At 40.6% G+C, this 23,567-nt stretch overlaps 1 protein-coding gene across 1 annotated transcript in view; it reads right to left on the bottom strand.

Annotated features, from left to right (window-relative positions):
• The window catches only part of LOC124132186 (probable G-protein coupled receptor 158), a 102,496-nt gene that overhangs the window by 39,087 nt on the left and 39,842 nt on the right, over positions 1 to 23,567 (bottom strand). The window contains exons 2-3 of the mRNA XM_046495957.2: positions 8,789 to 8,897; positions 4,376 to 4,663 (exon numbers count right to left, since the gene is read on the bottom strand). Of these exons, the coding sequence (XP_046351913.1) occupies positions 4,376 to 4,663; positions 8,789 to 8,897 (397 nt within the window). The remainder of the gene's footprint in view (positions 1 to 4,375; positions 4,664 to 8,788; positions 8,898 to 23,567) is intronic.

The raw sequence follows: 23,567 nt of genomic DNA on the forward strand, positions 1-23,567 counted from the left end.
GACGCCAAAACAGGACAGGATTCGAGTTACACATCTCCGACACAGGTTCCAAACGGAAGTAACGACGTCCCAGACAATCCCTGGACTGAGCCGTATCCATCCCAACACTGTCAGGAATCGTTTACGTCAGTACGGGATTCGACCACGACGCCCTGCCATACGTCCCATCCTGACACACCGTCATCGAGTCAACCGTCTAAGATGGTGTCGAAATCATGTTCGCCAACCTCGAATATGGTGGAGAAATGTTGTCTTTACAGATGAATCGAGGTTCAACATTTCCCACAGTGACGGGCGCCAACGTGTCTACCGGCGTTTGGGAGAACGTTATGCACGCAACTGTATTGTGGAGAGGAATCGTTTTGGAGGTGGCTCTGTGATGATTTGGGGTTGGATAACAGCACGGCACCGAACCCCTTTGGTGGTTGTTCAGGGCAATCTCACCGGTGTTGGCTACAGAGATCAGATTCTGAGGCCTGTGGTCATTCCTTTCCTGCAACGTCATGGCCCGGGATTGACATTTCAACAGGACAACGCTCGTCCTCACACGGCTAGGGTCGCAATGGATTTCCTTCACCATAACAATGTCATGTTACTGCCATGGCCTGCAATTTCTCCAGATCTCTCCCCAAAAGAGCATGTGTGGGATGAAATGGAGCGCCGTCTGCGTCGTCTTCCACATCCTCCAGATAACGTCCGTGACTTGGCACAGGATATGAGGAGGATATGGCAGGCCATTCCCCAGGCCTTCCATGCCCATTTGGTGGACTCCATGCGTCGCCGATGCACTGCTGTGATTCACGCACAGGGTGGTCATACCCGTTATTGACTTTGTCGTTTGACCCCCTACTCCATTTTGATCTTCTGACGTCATCGTAACAGATGTTGTTCAGGACCCGTTGACATTTTCTTATGGTCCGATCATTCAGCTGCTACAGCGTCTACATCACATCATTTTGTTCCTGCTGTGTTGTATTTCAATCCAGAATATATTTTCTCCGTGCACAGTTTCTTTATGTGGCTAGTATATGTGAACATTGATGTCTGTAATGTGTCAACAATGATGTCTGTACTATATCAACAATGAAGTCTGTACTATGTCAACAATGATTTCTGTAATTAGTCAACACTGATAACTGTACTGTGTCAACAATGAAGTCTGTAATTAATCAACAATGATGTCTGTACTATGTCAACAATGATGTCTGTAATTAGTCAACAATGATGTCTGTACTATATCAACAATGAAGTCTGTACTATGTCAACAATGATGTCTGTACTATGTCAACAATGATGTCTTTACTATGACAACAATGAAGTCTGTACTATGTCGACACTGATGTCTGTAATTAGTGAATAATGGTGTCTGTACTATGTCAACAATGAAGTCTTTACTGTGTCAACAATGAGGTCTATACTATGTCAAGAATTATGTCTGTAATCAGTCAACGATGATGTCTATATTATATCAACAATGATGTTTGTAATTAGTCAACATTGGTGTCTGTACTGTGTCAACAATGATGTCTGTAATTTTCAACAACTAAATACTGTACAATTGTTTGACGTTAGAAATGTTATTGCTTAATTTTATGACTTCATTAAAATATTAAATCAGATTCGATTCATTTAATTCTGTTGAAGTCACAGTGCTTGATTGGGAATGTGAGTGTCGCACGCCCCCACCAACACCCTAATCAAGCCCCTGTGGCCACACATATGGTACACTCATTAAAAACCATCCGCGTGATGTTTGAAATACCTTTATATAACAATTTACGTGGGGTGCTATTACTTCATAGATTTGTACCGGGAAACACATCCACTTGCAAACCCCCGTCCCGTGCTGAGAAAACCGGAACCAGTCACCTACACAAACTCTCTCATGCTCCCAAGCACAGTGTACTAACTGTCACTTCCTAGAAACACTCTCAAACGTTATCTATTGTTTTCGGAGGCTGATGGTATGGACAGAATGTCATCTAATGATCTATCTTGTCAGATTCAAGGAAGCTCAAGGACACAATGAAGTCTGGTGGTGTTTTTTCAAACTTTATAATAACCTGTACCTCCGCTGAAATATGTCCTCACAAACAACCTAATAACCTGTATTTACTGCTGTACTGATACATTAATCCCATGTCATTGGTTTTGTCGTTATATTGTTAACTTTGTATATTCATCCCACCTTGTGCTGTGTAAACATACCATGACTTAAAATAAAATTTAGTTTCCGATCCTGGGATTCGAACCAAGATACCGTTTCTTTGTTGATTCAGAACTCACTATCAATTCGGCCAAATTTAGAAATTAACCTCTGGAAATATTACAATCTTTTCTTTGACATATGTAAAAAAATGTTTTTTGCTTGTAAATTGATTATAACCTGATGCAATCGCATCTTCACGATTTCATCAATAAAATACTTTTGTCTCCTAATTGATGAAATATGTGTCTGGGCGCTCGTCGTCGTGTCATCAAAACACATGTTGACATGCGAAATTGACTTAAGCGCCGGTCGAGTCTACTTCTGTATTTGGGGACAAAGAGCCAGTATTTGTCTACATTCGATATTTGACATACTTTTGAACTTTATTCTAATATATTTGACCGTTATTCAGTCTTACTTTCCCTTGGCTTTCTTTCATCGGGTCTTACAATCCTAAACATGACCTCGAAGGCTTGTTTTATCCTGTACACAAGCATTAAGAGTGTTTAAACGGTGAGAGCGAGAGAGCGTACGGGGGCAGCGGACATCTGGACACAACACTCCCTTCCGTCTCTGTCAAAACAGGAAAGACATTTTTATCTGTAAAGTTAGCGGCGATTGTGCTAAACGTGACTTAGCTAAATCAGCATGTTTGGATCGGTACTACAGATCGTGAGTGTATTGGATAACTCCGCCTACAAACTGTGTCGCAAGGCAAGGTTTCGAGTTGTGACTCCACCCACGATATGATAATGTCGACATGTTTTGAATATTGTTGAATGCGAATGGGACTTTATATAAACAATTCGCACATCCGTTAATCTAAACATTTCCGATGTCCCTTTACTTGTTAATTTGGCGCATGAGTCGTGTGAGCCGTTGTAATTCGCGGTCCAGAGTTGCGTTCCTTAGATGAGTTAGGATCCTATGTTCGTGGGTTCGAATCCACGATTCGTTCTGGTTATGAGCCATGGTTTGTCAGCACCATACCGTGCTCGTGGTTTTCACCAATGTAAACGTTTGAAAGATTGTTCAAAACTACCCTAAACCCGCTAACTTGATTTGGTTACTGTAATTTAATGAGGTATGACAACCCGCTGAATATATTAGAAGGTAAAATTCTAATGCGGTATTTGCTAAATGTACTATTTACTTCGAAAAGACAGGCTTATATCCTTCAAAATGGAAAGGAGGCTCTGGCGAAATGGCAGTCAAGTCGATGGCGGTCTGGCATGTAACCCGTTCTCCGATACCCGATATTTGCTTTCTAATGTGGATCAAGGGAATGTGGACTTTATCGGGCACAATCCACCAGCGATGAGCAATATTATTAGCGAGTTAGTCCCGTATTAACGGATTTCCAGATTTCCGCAAGGCACCCTTATAACAATGGGAATTATAGAGAAAAACAATTAACAGGTCAAATTGGTCAACTGAAGAGAGAAATCTCATCACCTCATACAACGGTAATAAATATGTCATGTACGCATGTTACTTCGTTTGACGGTTAAGAGTCGGTGTTGCTTTGATATTGCTGACTGCGACCAAAACAGTATTCACTCACTCACTTGTTGAGAGTAGCTCGTGCTGTCAAGCCTGTTATGTCACTTTGTAATGTATCGTAATGGCCATGATACCAGTGGTGATATCGTAATGCAATATGCTGCAAATATTGCATGACATGTGGTAAGGTGTGGTCAGTTAACATCAGGGAAACGCTTGACATTATATAGTGAAGTAATAAATGGTACTTTATGTTGGTGCTTCAATTCGGTGTTCATGATGATCTTTAGTTTCGTCAGTGTTTTTCGTGTTGTATATCATATCAATATCCACATCATCACTAAATAATTGTTTCGCGACTTTAGGCAAAACGGGTAGCAAGTAGTTTAACGAATCCATTGCCTAGAAATATATATATTCACGAAACACTGACGATTTCATAATATACTTATAAACGAAGATATTTTCAAATTAGAACTGACCATTCTAAGTTTAAGAAGGTGGGACCTATGTTCTTGGAGTTCGTAGTTAGGTAAATTGTGTCTACATATGCAGTTCCACATGCACAGAGGAAGGTAATGTTTCCATTGTGTGATTTACTCGAAGCAGCATTTTTTACTCTATTCATTGCTACAAATTACAGAAAATATAGATGAAACTTACCTTGGTTTTTCTTAACCTCACTATAACGATGCCAATGACCAATGCTATTGTCATGCAAAAACTCTGTATTCCAAGCGGTATTCCGCGAAGTAGAATATTGTACACAGCTAAGCAAGGAAGACATTGATCCTGTGTGCGGTTGTCGGAGGCATTCCTGAACAGATATGTTTTCTCCATAAGCTTTCGGTCTAAGTTTTTATCGTTCTCCTCTGTAAAGTGACAGGCCTCCTGGTTGCACTCACAACGGTAGCTGGCCCATGTTAGTCCATTTCCAGGAATATGCACACACTGAAACATCACAGGAAGAAATCGTTAACGACAACCTGGCAAATAGCGCATTGTTCGGAACGCATCAACCTTGAATGACATGTCATCTGTGGTGTAACGGTGTGGAAAAATACATGTAACATTATTAATAGAGGAAACGATAAGCAGGTTGAGGGTGTGTGTGTGTTCTCGGTTGTCACTAAAACTTTGTGTAAAAAACTGTTCAACTGCAAAGTTATGCCAGGGCTAGCTCATTCACATTGTGAGCATCATTTCTAAGCTTGATATCGTTACCAATTGTCACGTCAGGCTTACCCTGTGATGCAACGGCTGCACAGGACGATTAAGGTGTACAATAGCATTCTCTACAACAGCAGCAATTCGAGGATGCCGAAAGATGTGTGACCAGACAGTGTATGCGGAACCGCCTTTTTGAGGCAGGTCGTAGAGCCAGTTGACCCGTCAGAGGTTTTGTTTTGGCGCAAAACATCGTCAACTGTGACGGCAGTGGGTTTTGTTAGGTCACCTAACCAGAAATGGGAGATATGTTGTATCGAGGTCACCCACCATGAACGTGTTATCGCCAGCTGCCGCGCATGTTCTCGTAAGTAGCAGTTCAGGCAATGATTTTGATACTATTATGGGATAAATGAAAGAGAACACTCCAAGCAACCAGTGTCCACCGAGGACATTCACAAGAAAGGATTAAATATGGCAGAGGCTGAGGACCAGTGTCTGGCCTATTAGATACATAGAAACAGACTTTGGGAACACATTCGTAATTGTGTTGTAAATGACTCAATAATATAGCTCCAGCGTTGAAACAATGACAAAGTTTCAATGGTTAAAGTTAGGAACAAGTAGCGGGCTACCAGAGAGGGTACGTTTCAGTTTGATATTTACATGGAATTCGAGACTTAAAGTACGTTAACTTTAGACATTTGCGAATGTGTCTTTGTGTTTAGGAATCAGTTAGAGAGTATACTCCCAGCTTGATGTATGTCTCCCTGGGGAACACCTTCATTTGAGGAAATAATTTAAGAAAGGCGTATGGTGATTGGTACCGGCGAAACACACAAAGCGATACCAATGGAACGATGCTGATGCAGTTGGACGGGTGGCCCAGTCCTCTAAGGCGCCGCGATTTGCTCTGCAGAGTTGCGTTCCTTGGGCACGCCAGAAACCTATGATTGTGGGTTCGAATCCAAGTTCGCCCCAATTATGTTTCTAGGTTTGTCAGCACCATACCCGTGCTCGTGGGTTTCACCGAAGTCGTAAACGTCTGAGACCTGTATCACTTCGGGCTTTCCTCCCACATTAAGTTGACACGCCGTGATATAACTGGAATAATGTTAAAAGCGGCGTTAAACCCAACTCACTCACTCACTCACTCCAGCAGCCTCAATGCATACTGTGATACGCTGCCTCATCGATGACGTCAGTCTTCTGATGACGTGGACTGGAATCCGTTGCCACTCGTCTCTCAGGGCCTGCTGCAATTCTTGTCTGTTGACGGAAGACTGATGGCGTGCTCTAATCTGTCTGTCAAGATGGTCCCACAGATGTTCAATAGGATTCATATCGGGTGAGTGGGCAGGCCAGGGCAAAACGTCAACGTTCTGCTGGTTTAGGAAGTTCCGAGTCAGTCTTGCAGTATGGGGCCTGGCATTGTCGTGTTGAAACAATGTCCCCTGCTGTTGGTTTTGTGAGAACGGAAGCATAGCTGGCTGCAACATTTGGTCTCAGCGTTCAGGTTTCCCTGTATAATCACCAAATCAGTCTTCTGATCTCCACAAATACCGCCCCACACCATGATACCTCCCCCGCCGAATGTATGGACCTCTCGAATACACACCGGAGCCAAACGTTACCCTCTGCGTCGATAAACTCGTTCTCTGTCGTCATTTTGAAACAAGTTAAACCAACTTTCAGTAAACAGCACTCGATGCCAATTTCTCACTTGCCAGCGTCGAACCTGCCTCGCCCATCGTAGTCTCAGGCGTCTATGTTGAGCTGTCAGTACCATTCCTCGGAAAGGACGATACGCTCGGATTCCAGCAGCACGAAGTTGTCGTAGTACTGTACGTTGGCTAAAGGGATGTCCCAACGCTGTTGCTGCCGTCGCCGTCGCCGTTATGGATCTGTTTCGCAGGTGAATGAGCCGTATCTGTCCGTCTTCCAGTGGTGTTGTCACTCGGGGTTGTCCGGTTCTAGGCCTGTCCTGTGTCCTCCCTGTCTGCCTGTACCGTTGAATCAGCCTGGCTACTGTCAATGGTGTACAGCCAAACCTTCTGGCAATTTGGACCTGTGTTGCCCCCATTTCGGCCATACCGATGGCTCTCTCTCTCTCTGCTCCTGTGACAGTCGTGGCATTTCTTTTGTGTGCTTTCATCACGTGTGGTTATACCCTGCAGACGAACGCATTTATACAGCTAACAGTTTATGCCATAAGCGGGAAACCTGTTTCACCATTTTTTTGTCACCGCACTTGCGCCGTCAAAGGTGGCGCGTTCGGGTGAGGTGTTTTTTTGGTACCTGTTCCTGGGCAGTCATATTCCCAATACCCACTTTCCACTAGTTATCGCTGTTTTTAGGAAAATTACAAATTGCCAACCTATACTTTTTTTCCGCTTAGTTTATTAACTGGTCGCGCTGGGTGGAACTGGGATGAACGTTGGAAGGGTCACGGATTCACAAAACAAGTTGATATCTTTTTATCTCAGTTGATGTTTTACAGCAGATTACTGTTATACTTTAGGTATATCGATGATATCATTCAGTAATAGCCAAGTCCCTTCTACTAATCTACCCACCTGAACTAGAAATAAAGGAGACCAGTGAAACCACCTCCATCTGTTACATATTTTGATATATGCATATAGGTTCAAAGTTAAAAATAATCTCCACAAGACTGTTTAATAAGAGGAATGACCTTAGCTTTCCAATATCCAACTTTCCCTTAATGTTTTGCAGTATTCCCGCAGCTCCAGCCTGACAATGTTGCGGCGCACACGAACATGTGGAGGGCGTTTCCCAACTTGACGCATCAGTGCAAAAAATGATGTCCGACACAAATCCCTATTTTGACTTGTACCATATGCTCCCGTATTTTTTCGGGTGATCAATTGACTTGCCTTTGCATGGTTTTGGGATGAGTGCCACCGGTGGGGCAGGACACACTCACCTTTTTGCGAACACCTGGTGTCATCACTATTTGATAGTGATTCATACACACATGCTCATAACATAGTTAGAATCGTACAATCGACTCTGCTGTTAGCAGATATTTCCTATGAGTATTGGATGAATGCTGTCGCTTTTGTGTAAAGACTATACCTGTTTACAAAAGTTAAGGCCCTGCATCATATAACAGGTATGAGGCGACTAAATTGGATCGAGGTGTCAAACTCATGTGTTCATTACCTATAATCGTGCCCCAAGGGCATAAAACACGTGTCCAGCCACTGGTTTTGTGTTTGTTCCAGGCCAGCGTGACTTTGCTGGAAGTCAGTCATTATTCACTCAGCCGTTCACGTGTTCACAAGTTAACCATGGATCATTCCCTGTGGAGTCTTGGACAGAATACGTTCCCAAATTCCCCCCCTGTGTCTCCGAAGCACCGAACGAAATACCAATCGGGTGGTTACAATGTAGGACCAAGTGAATTGTGTGTCATTGAACTCCGTCGGCCTGGATCATTGGTAAATGTGTGACCCAGGCGCAATTATTGAACGTGTAAATCGCCCATCCAATCACCATATATTCACAGTAACCATTGTGAGCACGAGGTATTCACTTTGAACGCCAGTAGTTTCTTTTTTCCGACCTTCTCTATGTAACCCGTGTTCCATAACAAGTGATGTGAAATGGGGTTAAGCGACGAGTCCACGATTATTGCAATTATATAGCGACGTGCATGCACGTGCGTGTGCGTGTGTAAACGAGTGTGGCTGTTTGTACTAGTCCGGACTAATGCCGATATTATAGAGCTAGCCTACTGAGATACCATGCCGCAGTTTAACATGGATGCCCCACTCAGACACAGTATACTGACTCCGAGCCGACCCTTAATGCCGAACGCCAAACAGGGTAAGATGCTGGCTGCCGTGTTCCATAACATGTGACATGAATACTGGAGGTACTTACTTTAGCAGTTGGAGGGCGACATGTATGGGTGTTTGCAAACAGCGAGCCGTCGTCAGCACATTGGTTGATCTCTAAGCTTAAGAGGTCAATATCAAACAGGACAGCCCCTCTGAAACAACAAACAAATCATACTGGTGAGACTAGGATCAATCATCTATCATATCAACATGTATGGTCAATCATCAAGGCTGACTAGTGTGTATGCATTGCTATGTACTTATCATTTGGTATATTGCATACTGTCACCTATCACACATGCTCTTTGTCAACCTCACACACGTACATGTAAAACACATTTGTCCACATAACAAACGTATATTCTGTTCACATAACCTGTGCGCTGGCCACCTATGTTTTGTTCACCTATCAAACATGTCCCATGTCCACCAAACACACCATCAATCTATCCACTCGACACACCTGCATTCTGCCAACCTAGCACCTGCATTCTGTCCACCCAACATACCTGCATTCTGCCCACCCAACATACCTGCATTAGATACACCCGACACACCTGCATTCTGTCCACCCAACACACCTGCATTCTGTCCACCTAACACCTGCATTCTGTCCACCCAACATACCTGCATTCTGTCCACCTAACACCTGCATTCTGTCCACCCAACACACCTGCATTCTGTCCACCCAACACACCTGCATTCTGCCCACCCAACATACCTGCATTAGATACACCCGACACACCTGCATTCTGTCCACCCAACATACCTGCATTCTGTCCACCCAACACACCTGCATTCTGTCCACCCAACACACCTGCATTCTGTCCACCCAACACACCTGCATTCTGCCCACCCAACATACCTGCATTAGATACACCCGACACACCTGCATTCTGTCCACCCAACATACCTGCATTAGATACACCCGACACACCTGCATTCTGTCCACCCAACATACCTGCATTAGATACACCCGACACACCTGCATTCTGTCCACCCAACATACCTGCATTCTGTCCACCCAACACACCTGCATTCTGTCCACCCAACACACCTGCATTCTGTCCACCCAACATACCTGCATTCTGCCCACCCAACATACCTGCATTAGATACACCCGACACACCTGCATTCTGTCCACCCAACATACCTGCATTAGATACACCCGACACACCTGCATTCTGTCCACCCAACATACCTGCATTAGATACACCCGACACACCTGCATTCTGTCCACCCAACACACCTGCATTCTGTCCAGCTGTATTTTGTTCAAAATACACCCTTATTCTGGGCACCTACCATCTGACTAGGGGTGACTATTGAGGCATTTTTGACTATTGCGATAGTTAAAACAACTATTGCAATACTATTGCGATAGTGGCCCTACTATTGCGATACTATTGCGATAGTTTTCACTTGCAATTATAGCAGGCTTTAGCAGCATATATTTCAGCATTTTGACTGACACCATCAAAATAATTATAACTTTCTGATACTATTTGTAAAGAAAACAAGAAATGAGAAGAAAACAAGTTCAAATTGACCTCTCAAAAACATTTTAATACAAAATTTCACTTCATGTAACTTGTAAAGTCTTAGGTTACTGCAGTGTTTTAGCACCAATGTGAATGAATGTGATTGAATGACTAGTATTTGACTATACAAACTGTCAAACTAATTGTCACATTGGCATTCACTGAATGACTAAATGCGATTCAACATATTAATTAGGAAACAAAGTTGACAAAAACTGACATGTGGCGTCCGCCATCTTGTCAATGTTGCCTAGCGACGAGTAGCTAAGGGACGTAATTCTAAATCAAGCAGATAAAGTAGTGCAATCCAAAGGAAAGCACAACAGAGGTTAGATGATCATAGGAGTTGTTTCTATGTTTTTTTAAGAAAGTAAATGTACCAAACAAATTAACTATCGAAACTATCGATAGTTAGACAAACTATCGCCAATAGTATGGATTGTTTCAAGTTGCAATCGATAGTGTACTATCGTGAGACAAGCAATCGCAATCAATCGATAGTTCTATGTATCGTTACACCACTACATCTGACAAACCTATATTCTGTCTATGTAACACAATACCTATATACTGTCTATTTAACACAATACCTTTATTGTGTCTATTTACCACAATACCTATATTATGTCTATTTACCACAATACCTATATTATGTCCATTTAACAAAATACCTATATACTGTCTATTTAACACAAGACCTATATTCTGTCTATTTAACACAAGACCTATATTCTGTCTATTTAACACAAGACCTATATTCTGTCTATTTAACACAAGACCTATATTCTGTCTATTTAACACAATACCTATATACTGTCTACTTCACACAATACCTATATTCTGTCTATTTAACACAATACATAAATTCTGTCTATTTAACACAATACCTTGATTCTGTCTATTCATCACAATACCTTGATTCTGTCTATTTAAAACAAGACCTATGTCTGTCTATTTAACACAATACCTATATACTGTCTATGTAACACAATACCTTGATTCTGTCTATTTAACACAAGACCTATATTTTGTCTATGTAACACAAGACCTATATTCTGTCTATTTAACACATTTCTTTGTACTGTCTAATTCACACAATACCTATATTCTGTCTATTTAACACAATACCTATATACTGTCTATTTAACACAATACCTTGAATCTGTCTATTTAACACAAGACCTATGTCTGTCTATTTAACACAATACCTATATACTGTCTATGTAACACAATACCTATATACTGTCTATTTAACACAATACCTTTATTGTGTCTATTTACCACAATACCTATATTATGTCTATTTACCACAATACCTATATTATGTCCATTTAACAAAATACCTATATACTGTCTATTTAACACAAGACCTATATTCTGTCTATTTAACACAAGACCTATATTCTGTCTATTTAACACAAGACCTATATTCTGTCTATTTAACACAAGACCTATATTCTGTCTATTTAACACAATACCTATATACTGTCTACTTCACACAATACCTATATTCTGTCTATTTAACACAATACATAAATTCTGTCTATTTAACACAATACCTTGATTCTGTCTATTCATCACAATACCTTGATTCTGTCTATATAAAACAAGACCTATGTCTGTCTATTTAACACAATACCTATATACTGTCTATGTAACACAATACCTATATGTCTATGTAACATAATACATATATTCTGTCTATTTAACACAAGACCTATATTCTGTCTATTTATCACAATACCTATATACTGTCTACTTCACACAATACCTATATTCTGTCTATTTAACACAATACATAAATGTTGTCCATTTAACACATAACCTTGATTCTGTCTATTCATCACAATACCTTGATTCTGTCTATTTAACACAAGACCTATGTCTGTCTATTTAACACAATACCTATATACTGTCTAATTCACACAATACCTATATTCTGTCTATGTAACACAATACCTATATACTGTCTATTCATCACAATACCTTGAATCTGTCTATTTAACACAAGACCTATGTCTGTCTATTTAACACAATACCTACATACTGTCTATGTAACACAATACCTATATACTGTCTATGTAACACAATACCTATATTCTGTCTATTTAACACAAGACCTATATTCTGTCTATTTAACACAATACCTATATTCTGTCTATTTAACACAATACCTATATTCTGTCTATGTAACACAATACCTATATTCTGTCTATTTAACACAAGACCTATATTCTGTCTATTTAACACAAGACCTATATTCTGTCTATTTAACACAATACCTATATTCTGTCTATTCATCACAATACCTTGATTCTGTCTATTTAACACAAGACCTTTGTCTGTCTATTTAACACAATACCTATATACTGTCTATGTAACACAATACCTATATACTGTCTATGTAACACAATACCTATATTCTGTCTATTTAACACAATACCTATATTCTGTCTATTTAACATAATACCTTGATTCTGTCTTTTTTAAACAATACCTAAATTAGGTCAATTTAACACAATACATATATTCCGTCTATTTAACACAATACCTATATACTGTCTATTTAACACAATACCTTGATTCTGTCATTTTAACACAATACCTATATGTCTATGTAACATAATACATATATTCTGTCTATTTAACTCAAGACCTATATTCTGTCTATTTATCACAAGACCTATATTCTGTCTATTTAACACAAGACCTATATTCTATTCACATAAAACCTGTATTCTAGCACACCTGTATTATGTCAAAGGAACAAACAAACCTGTTTTCTGCCCACCTCACAGACCTATATTCTGTTCACATAACGGAAAAGTATTCTTTCCACATAACGCCTGTTCTCATATACATTATTCCAGTAACGCATCATTATTCTGTCCACATCACACACCTGCAATAGCACTCATAGTCTGTCTACGTTACATGCCTGTTATATAATTACACTTAACACACATCCACCCTGTCTAATGAATATACAAAAATGTTATTGTTTAGTTTATCATAATGCACATTCACACACTTTCTAAAATTTATCGATCTCTAACGCTAATGCAAGATGTTGGACTTGTTATCCAGTACTCTGCTAAAGACATGTTGTTTGGTGCAAAGCGAGCAACTGATGTTATGCGACGATAAAATGAACCGGCAACACACGCGTTCAGGTAAATACTACTTCCGGCCAATGGCTAGCATGAAATAATGAGAACGAGGCAAGCGGAAGCAATCAAATATTGATAACGGTACAACTCTCACGGCCTTGAGTGCGACTGAATTGATTCCAAACGGAACAAACCTAGTGTTGGTAGAAATAAGTGGTGCAGATCTACACGAAACTGCAGATGACTATTTCATTTGCGTTTGGCGTCAGCATAACTCATATTAGCAGTGGGGTGGAGAAAACTAATTACTAAGTATGACACGGAATGGAGGCCTGTTGTTTTCTATGGTTATTCGGAAAACGAAGTGGTCCTCCCCCATGTTTTACCAAAATACGTAAGACATCAAATGACTTTGATGAGCAAGAATAAAAAAGTACTTTGGTGGTAATAATGTCAATAAACGAAATGATAAATACTATTAGAAAGTATAGTGCAATGTTCTAACTGTAATTATATTTTGTTTACATCAGATGAGTCACATGACCTTCACAAAGTGAATTCCCATGAATTCGGTACAGGTACATTTGACATCATCCTAATTCCTAAAATCCGGACCTACAAATATTAGGTTATATTCACTTGAATAGACTTTCCAAACAGTTAGTAGTAATATCCCATTACTTCAATCGGCGTTCCAAGCAGAAAGTAGAACTACCCCTTTATTAATACAGACATTCAAAATGTTAGCACCAATATCGTTTTAATTACATGGACGTTCCAAACATATAGTAGAAATATACCTTTACTTATATAGAAGTTCCAAACGGTTGGTAGCAATTAACTTTAACTTATACAGATATCCAAACATTGGGTAGAAATATACCTTACCTAATATAGAAGTTCCAAACATTTGGTAGCAAGATGCTTTTACTGATATAGACATTTCAAACATTTGGTAGAAAAATACCATACCTTATATAGAAGGTCCAAACAGTTGGTAGCAATATCCCTTAACTTATATAGAAGTTGCAAACAGTTTGTAGCAAAATCCCTTTACTTATATAGAAGTTCCAAACAGTTGGTAGCAATACACCTTTACTTATATAGAAGTTCCAAACAGTTGGGAGAAATATCCCTTTACTTATATAGAAGTTCCAAACATTTGGTAGAAATGGACCTTACCTTATATAGAAAGTTCCAAACAGTTATTCGCATATACCCATTTACTGATGTTGACGTTCCAAACATTTGGTAGAAATATACCATACCTTATATAGAAGTTGCAAACAGTTGGTAGCAATATCCCTTAACTTATATAGAAGTTCCAAACATTTGGTAGAAATATACCATACCTTATATAGAAGTTCCAAACAGTTGGTAGCAATATCCCTTTACTTATATAGAAGTTCCAAACAGTTGGTAGCAATATCCCTTTACTTATATAGAAGTTCCAAACAGTTGGTAGCAATATCCCTTTACTTATATAGAAGTTCCAAACAGTTGGTAGCAATATCCCTTTACTTATATAGAAAGTTCCAAACATTTGGTAGAAATAGACCTTACCTTGTATAGAAGTACCAAACATTTGGTAGAAATATACTGTACCTTATATAGAACTTACAAACAGTTGGTAGCAATATCCATTTACTGATATAGACGTTCTAAACATTTGGTAGACAAAACTCTTTATTTATATGGACGTCCAAAACAGATGGATGAAAAATCCCTTTACGTATGTTGACGTTCCAGGCAGTTAGTAGCAATACCCCTTTACTTATATAGAAGTTCCAAACAGTTGGTAGCAATACCCCTTTACTTACATGGATGTTCCAAGCAGTTAGTAGCAATACCCCCTTACTAATAGAGTCGTTCCAAACAGTTGGTAGCAATACCCCTTTACTTACATGGATGTTCCAAGCAGTTAGTAGCAATACCCCCTTACTAATAGAGGCGTTCCAAACAGTTGGTAGCAATACCCCTTTACTTACATGGATGTTCCAAGCAGTTAGTAGCAATACCCCCTTACTAATAGAGGCGTTCCAAACAGTTGGTAGCAATACCCCTTTACTTACATGGATGTTCCAAGCAGTTAGTAGCAATACCCCCTTACTAATAGAGGCGTTCCAAACAGGTGGTAGCAATACCGCTTTACTTACATGGATGTTCCAAGCAGTTAGTAGCAATACCCCCTTACTAATAGAGTCGTTCCAAACAGTTGGTAGCAATACCCCTTTACTTACATGGATGTTCCAAGCAGTTAGTAGCAATACCCCCTTACTAATAGAGGCGTTCCAAACAGTTGGTAGCAATACCCCTTTACTTACATGGATGTTCAGAGCAGTTAGTAGCAATACCCCTTTACTAATAGAGGCGTTCCAAACAGTTGGTAGCAATATCCCCTTACTAATAGAGGCGTTCCAAACAGTTGGTAGCAATACCCCTTTACTTACATGGATGTTCCAAGCAGTTAGTAGCAATACCCCCTTACTAATAGAGGCGTTCCAAACAGTTGGTAGCAATACCGCTTTACTTACATGGATGTTCCAAGCAGTTAGTAGCAATACCCCCTTACTAATAGAGGCGTTCCAAACAGTTGGTAGCAATACCGCTTTACTTACATGGATGTTCCAAGCAGTTAGTAGCAATACCCCCTTACTAATAGAGTCGTTCCAAACAGTTGGTAGCAATACCGCTTTACTTACATGGATGTTCCAAGCAGTTAGTAGCAATACCCCCTTACTAATAGAGTCGTTCCAAACAGTTGGTAGCAATACCGCTTTACTTACATGGATGTTCCAAGCAGTTAGTAGCAATACCCCCTTACTAATAGAGGCGTTCCAAACAGTTGGTAGCAATACCCCCTTACTAATAGAGGCGTTCCAAACAGTTGGTAGCAATACCCCTTTACTTACATGGATGTTCCAAGCAGTTAGTAGCAATACCCCCTTACTAATAGAGGCGTTCCAAACAGTTGGTAGCAATACCCCTTTACTTACATGGATGTTCCAAGCAGTTAGTAGCAATACCCCCTTACTAATAGAGGCGTTCCAAACATTTGGTAGCAATACCCCTTTACTTACATGGATGTTCCAAGCAGTTAGTAGGAATACCCCCTTACTAATAGAGGCGTTCCAAACAGGTGGTAGCAATACCCCTTTTTTACGTCGACGTTCGAAACAGTTGGATGAAATATCCCTTTACTTATATGGACGTTCCAAACAATAGTCGTCCGCGTTGTCCGGATTAACATGGTTTCATTTCAATCTTGATGCGATGATCACATTTGAGGATTTATATTTAGAAAAAGGAGACTAACACACTAACGTGAGAGTAAAATATTATGAATTGTATTATATTATATCATTACAACTGACACCAACCATGCCATGATTACTGGAATTCAGTATAACGCTACGGTTTGTTTTAAAGCATCTAATCATGATTGTGTTGATGCGAGTTCTAATGATTATATTTAATTCCCGGGTTGGTGGGCTGAAGTTTATTTCTTTATTCAAACATACGACGGTAAAGTTAGTCAGCAACTGCTCTAGTTTTGTGAAACAGATTCGAATGAGTGTAACATTGGGTAAATGAAGCTAGTCTTTGAAAGTACTTTCTCTGTTTGTGTGAGGAGCCCACCAGATGTATATGTTTATGTAGAGAAGACATCGATGCTAGGTACTCGGGAGGAAACTGATTACAGGAGCTGTGTTATATATAACCACACTCACACACACGGTGTGTTGCAGTAATAGCGGTACGATGTGTGAAGGTTACACCTATGGCCACCGGCCACAATGGTCCACAAGGATTAGCCATAACCACATCGTTGTAGCAGCTCTTTTGTTGTTTATAGAGTCACTTGTGCATTGGCTCATTTGTACGTGTTAGAAAGGAAACATTAAAATAAATAGTTATCCTGAGTACTTCAAATACTTGGTGTCAAGCATGCCGTTGATTTGTAGCATATTCTGGAACATGTATACGTAAACCAAAAGGAGACGAGGATATTTAGGGAAATACATGTATGTCAGTTGAAATGTTCTCGGTGTTTCAGGTAGCACATCAATCATTGTCACATTTACAACGTTTATCATTTTCTCAGGTAGAATAGTGTAACAGCCTGGTTAATGAAAGGGCCATTGCCACATGTAGCATAGTGAAAATAAAGGTTCATTGTATCGGGTAGCATTGTATTTTCTCGAGTTTCATAGTGAACATCGCTTCTGCTAATATATGCATCATTGTCTCGTGCATCACAGTGACCATTGTCTCGTATGTCATAGTGAACAGAGTCTCGTATGTCATAGTGAACATCGTCTCATATGTCTTAGGGAACATTGTATCGGTAATATATGTACCATTGTCTCGGTACTGTATGTATCATTGTCTGGTGTATCACAGTGAACATTGTCTCGGATAATATAAAGATCATTGTGTCGAAAGTCATGGTGAACATTGTTATCGTAATAAACGGATCATATTCTCGTGTAGCATAGTGAACATTGTATCGTGTATCATAGTTACAATTGTAACTGTACTATAAGGCTTATTGTCTCGTACTTTATAGTGAACATTGTCTCGTGTATTAAAGTAAACACTGTCTCGTGTATCATACTGAACATTGTATCGTGCACTATAGTGAACACCTGTCTCGTGTATCATACTGAACATTGTATCGTGCACTATAGTGAACACCTGTCTCGTGTATCATAATTAAGATTGTCTCGTACATCATAGTGGCCATTATAACGGTAATATAAGAATTATTGTCTCGTGTATCATAGTGAACATTGTCTCGTGTATCATAGTGGCCATTATAACGGTAATATAAGAATTATTGTCTCGTGTATCATAGTGAACATTGTCTCGTGTATCATAGTGAACATTATGTTGGCTAATATAATGCTTAATGTATCGTGTATCATAGTGATCATTGTCTCGTATAGCATAGTGAACATTGTCTCGTGTATCATAGTGAACATTATGTTGGCTAATATAATGCTTAATGTACCGTGTATCATAGTGATCATTATCTCGTATAGCATAGTGAACACTGTCTCGTGTTTCATAGTGAACATTGTCTCGTATAGCATATTGAACATTGTCTCGTGTATCATAGTGAACATTGTCTCGTGTATCATAGTGGCCATTATACCGGTAATACAATGATTATTGTATCGTCTATCATAGTAAACATTGTCTCGTGTATCATAGTGAACATTGTCTCGTATAGCATAGTGAACATTGTCTCGTGTATCATAGTGAACATTGTCTCTGTATCATAATGGCCATTATACCGGTAATACAAGGATTATTGTATCGTGTATCATAGTGAACATTTTCTCGTGTATCATTATGAACATTGTCTCTGTATCATAATGAACATTGTCTCGTGTATCACAGTGAACATTGTCTCTGTATCATAATGGCCATTATACCGGTAATACAAGGATTATTGTATCGTCTATCATAGTGAATATTTTCTCGTGTATCATTGTGAACATTGTCTCTGTATCATAATGGCCATTATACCGGTAATACAAGGATTATTGTATCGTCTATCGTAGTGAATATTTTCTCGTGTATCATAGTGAACATTGTCTCTGTATCATAATGGCCATTATACCGGTAATGCAAGGATTATTGTATCGTCTATCATAGTGAACATTTTCTCGTGTATCATTGTGAACATCGCTCTGTATCATAGTGGCCATTATACCGGTAATACAAGGATTATTGTATCGTCTATCATAGTGAACATTTTCTCGTGTATCATAGTGGCCATTATACCGGTAATGCAAGGATTATTGTATCGTCTGTCATAGTGAACATTGTCTCGTGAATCATAGTGAACATTGTCTCGTGTATCATAGTGAACATTATGTTGGCTATTATAATGCTTAATGTATCGTGTATCATAGTGAACATTTTCTCGTGTATCATAGTGAACACTGTCTCCGTATTATAAGGCCTCGTGTATCACAGTGGTTATACCGAAATAAGATACCCAAAATGGTCATAGTTAACATAGTGATCATATTGTCTCAGATCTCTCATTGAAAGCATTCGGTCCTCACACCCATCGAGAGGCTATTATCATGGCTCGTAGGCTTATGCGATCATAAATGCACACTGCGTTTGTATTTGATTAAAATGTCAGATAGTAAATTTATCAAAACATAGTTGATGGCAGTAGATATATTATGTATGCAAAGATGTTCTATCATACAAAATTAAAAACGATATCGTAAGAATATAAACATTCAATTTACAGAAGATATATGCTCAAACGTGCATGTCATTTGTATGAGTATAGAATTGTCATAATAAATCCATGCCACAAGACCGCGATTTCGCTATGTTGAAAAGAAATCAAAGAACAATTACCAGCTCAGCAACATTACACTTCCACACAAAACAGCCTACATCGGCCAAAGATAAACACCCAACGTCATATGTTGTCCATAGACATATATTTTGTACCCCAATCCTTTTACAAGTTCGCCCGGAAAGAGCTGAAACGATTGTAGCTAACATCGTAAAGCAATTGCACCCAAAAGACCATGACTTAATGAAAAAGGTTAATTACTGAAAACATTGTAGTGTGCTGGGTGATCCCCCACTAGCGAGTACAGCATGCTGCAAGTCTTTAATCGTGTTCAGAATCATCGACTTGAGTGGAGTCAAGTTACACCATCATAACAGCATGCATAGCGTCTCACTCATCTCTCCACGCCAAAGAAAGGGAAAATCAATTTATACAAACCATGATGCTGAACCATTGTCAATGAAAACAATATTCCACTTATTCAACGAAGCTGTGCTCTAGTAAAGAAAATTTCGAAAAGCTGTTTTGACGTTGCTAAGTGGTTGCTATGGTAAAGTTATGGCAAGAGTATTTGCACTTCGGAACCTATAATTGCTATGACGCTGCAGACAAAATGACCTTGAAAATATCTGGGGTCATAACGATGAATGAAGGGGATATCGTGTAAGTCTCAGTTGTGTAGCGAGCCCGAATACCCCCAAACGGATACCTGACTGAGGATGTATGTTGTGCATTGGCTATAGAAACAAGTCCATGTATGACAACGCAAAATAATGGTTCTGTACATACTACAGGCGAAGGTGTCGTTTTGTTGAGCGCCATGCTTGGTCTATGTGCCGAGGCCACGACGCTGAAACATTATGCATAAATTTACACGAACCTATCCGCAATTATGTACATAGGCACGAGGATATGATTTATCTCAGACAGTGGCTCACCCAGCGGGAGAATGGGGCGTTTTTATGCGAGGCTGAACGGTGATTCTCTGACTGTCGGGCAGAGTGAGTGAATCGAAGAGAGAAGGCACCGGTATTGATTGTCGCGGTGAACAGCCTGGTCACAATGGCGGGGGGTCCTTGAAACGCAGAGCGATATATTCAATTAATTTGCTCAATTTCTTCAACCCCTTCTCAACAGGACAAAGATGTCTGCCAAACTCGCGTCAAAGTCTCGCGCGACTTGGATTCTAGGCTTCAACGGTGGTTGACGACCCTTAAAACAATAAGCGGGGCACTTGAAAAGTAGGAATGCTGCATAGAAGAAACGGAATCGACACCTTAGCCCATGTGGTTTGCTTGGAACCTCTGTCATAACCTTGATTAAATCCCTTGAACCAAGATACCAAGTGGGCATTGCTTTTAGGAGGAGATATCTTATAATAAAACTGTACTCTCGGCCATGTTCCTTCTGCATCATAGGACACGGTCTCAGCACATACGATCGATTCAGTTTGTCACATGACGGGTGTGACATGTTTTCACCAAGGTTGGGGTGCATTCTACCATGCACGTACACGGGCCAACGGGATAAACCAAGTGGTTGTGTATGGTGTTGACGACTCGGAGTAGATGTTTATTGGATGTGTATTTTAAAGCAGTTAACTGAGTGGGTTAACCAGTGGGGTCCGCAGTCAGAAACTGAAGTGATAGAGCGTTATCCATGGTGATGGGTGTATTGGGGTGTGAGTAGAGATTGTAAATCAAGGGTGATGGACGAGTGTGTAGGGATGTGGGTAGAGATTGTTAATTCAGGGTGATGGGTGAGTGCGTAGGGGTGTGGGTAGAGCGTAATCCAGGGTGATGGGTGTGTAGGAGTGTGGGTAGAGCGTAATCCAGGGTGATGGGTGTGTAGGGGTGTGGGTAGCGATTGTTAATGAAGAATTGGGTGAGTGTGTAGAGGTGTGGGTACGTAGAGCCTAATCCAGGGTGATAGGTGAGTGTGTGGGATGTGGGTAGAGATTGTTAATCCAGGGTGATGATTGAGTGTGTAAGAGTGTGGGTAGCGATTGTTAATCCAGGGTGATGGGAGAGTGTGTAGGGGTGTGGGTAGAGCCTAACCCAGGGTGATGGGTGAGTGTGTGGGATGTGGGTAGAGATTGTTAATCCAGGGTGATGGGTGAGTGTGTAGGGGTGTGGGCAGAGATTGTTAATCCAGGGTGATGGGTGAGTGTGTTGGGATGTGGGTATAGATTGTTAATCCAGGGTGATGTGTGTGTAGGGGTGTAAGTAGAGCGTATTTCAGGGTGATAGGTGTGTAGGGGCGTGGTTGGAGATTGTTAATCCAGGGTGATGGGTGTGTGTGTGTGTGATGTGGGTAGCGATTGTAAATCCAGGGTGATGGGTGTGTATGGGTGTGGGTAGAAATTGTTCATCCAGGGTGATAGGTGTGTAGGGGTGTGGGTAGAGATTGTTCATCCAGGGTGATGGGTGAGTGTGTAGGGGTGTGGGTAGAGATTGTTAATCCAGGGTGATAGGTGAGTGTGTAGGGGTGTGGGTAGAGATTGTTCATCCAGGGTGATGGGTGAGTGTGTAGGGGTGTGGGTAGAGATTGTTAATCCAGGGTGATAGGTGAGTGTGTAGGGGTGTGGGTAGAGATTGTTCATCCAGGGTGATGGGTGTGGGTAGAAATTGTTCATCCAGGGTGATAGGTGTGTAGGGATGTGGGTAGAGATTGTTCATCCAGGGTGATGGGTGAGTGTGTAGGGGTGTGGGTAGAGATTGTTAATCCAGGGTGATGGGTGAGTGTGTAGGGGTGTGGGTAGCGATTGTTCATCCAGGGTGATGGGTGAGTGTGTAGAGGTGTGGGTAGAGCCTAATCCAGGGTGATGGGTGAGTGTGTGGGATGTGGGTAGAGATTGTTAATCCAGGGTGATGGGTGAGTGTGTAGGGGTGTGGGTAGAGATTGTTCATCCAGGGTGATGGGTGTGTAGGGGTGCGGGTAGAGCGTAATCCAGGTTGATAGGTGCGTAGGGATGTGGGTAGAGATTGTTAATCCAGGGTGATGGGTGTGTATGGGTGTGGGTAGAGAATGTTAATCCAGGGTGATGGGTGTGTATGGGTGAGTGGATATTTATCCGTATATAACCTGACAGCGTTTATCATTTGGCTTTCCAGTGCCGAGAAACCAACCCGTTATATCATAAACATACATATACAAACTTGCTGACGGGTGTTTTTCCTTAAACAGACAAATTTCCCTTTTTCCACGTGCTGTAACGGCGTGTCGCTTACGTTTCGCTGGTTGACAGGCCATACTCACAGTTTGAAGTCACAACCATGACCTCTGACCTTACTTACTTACTTATTTTGGAGATTTAACGTGCGCTTTCCGACTGATGCGTGTTTCGCACACAGGCCCGGCCAGGCCATTTAATGTGTTTCCGAAAGGGGCGAAAGTGGTCTGTGCAACCCAAGAGGGGGGTTTTAGAGGTTGCTTATATAGAATTTAGGAATTTTGAGATTTGGAATAGATGCCGATGGGATTGGTGAGGAGAACTAAGGGAGCTGGGTATGGTGGATGTTTGTTTGTTTATGTGATTTTGATTTGGTAGGTTATTGTGTTTGTAGATGCGTTTTATTGGTTCCGTTTTTATTAAGAATACGCCTAAGGCCTTGAAGTTTTCTAGTTTATTTTGTGGGTTTAGTATTGCTTCTAGAGTTAGAGCCTTGTTTAGATTGAGGGTGGTTTGTAATGCGGCTCGATGTGTTAGGTAGTGTGTGCAGTGGATGAGTGCGTGTTCTGGGGTTTCTGGTTGTTTGCAGTGTGGGCAGTTACCTGTAGTGTGTTTTTAAAATTTTTTTAGGTGGTTATTTAGGTTGGTGTGTCCTGTTTGGAGTTTAG

The sequence above is a fragment of the Haliotis rufescens genome, unplaced genomic scaffold, assembly GCF_023055435.1.
Source record: "Haliotis rufescens isolate VD_foot unplaced genomic scaffold, xgHalRufe1.0.p SCAF_4, whole genome shotgun sequence".
Lineage (NCBI taxonomy): Eukaryota > Metazoa > Mollusca > Gastropoda > Lepetellida > Haliotidae > Haliotis > Haliotis rufescens.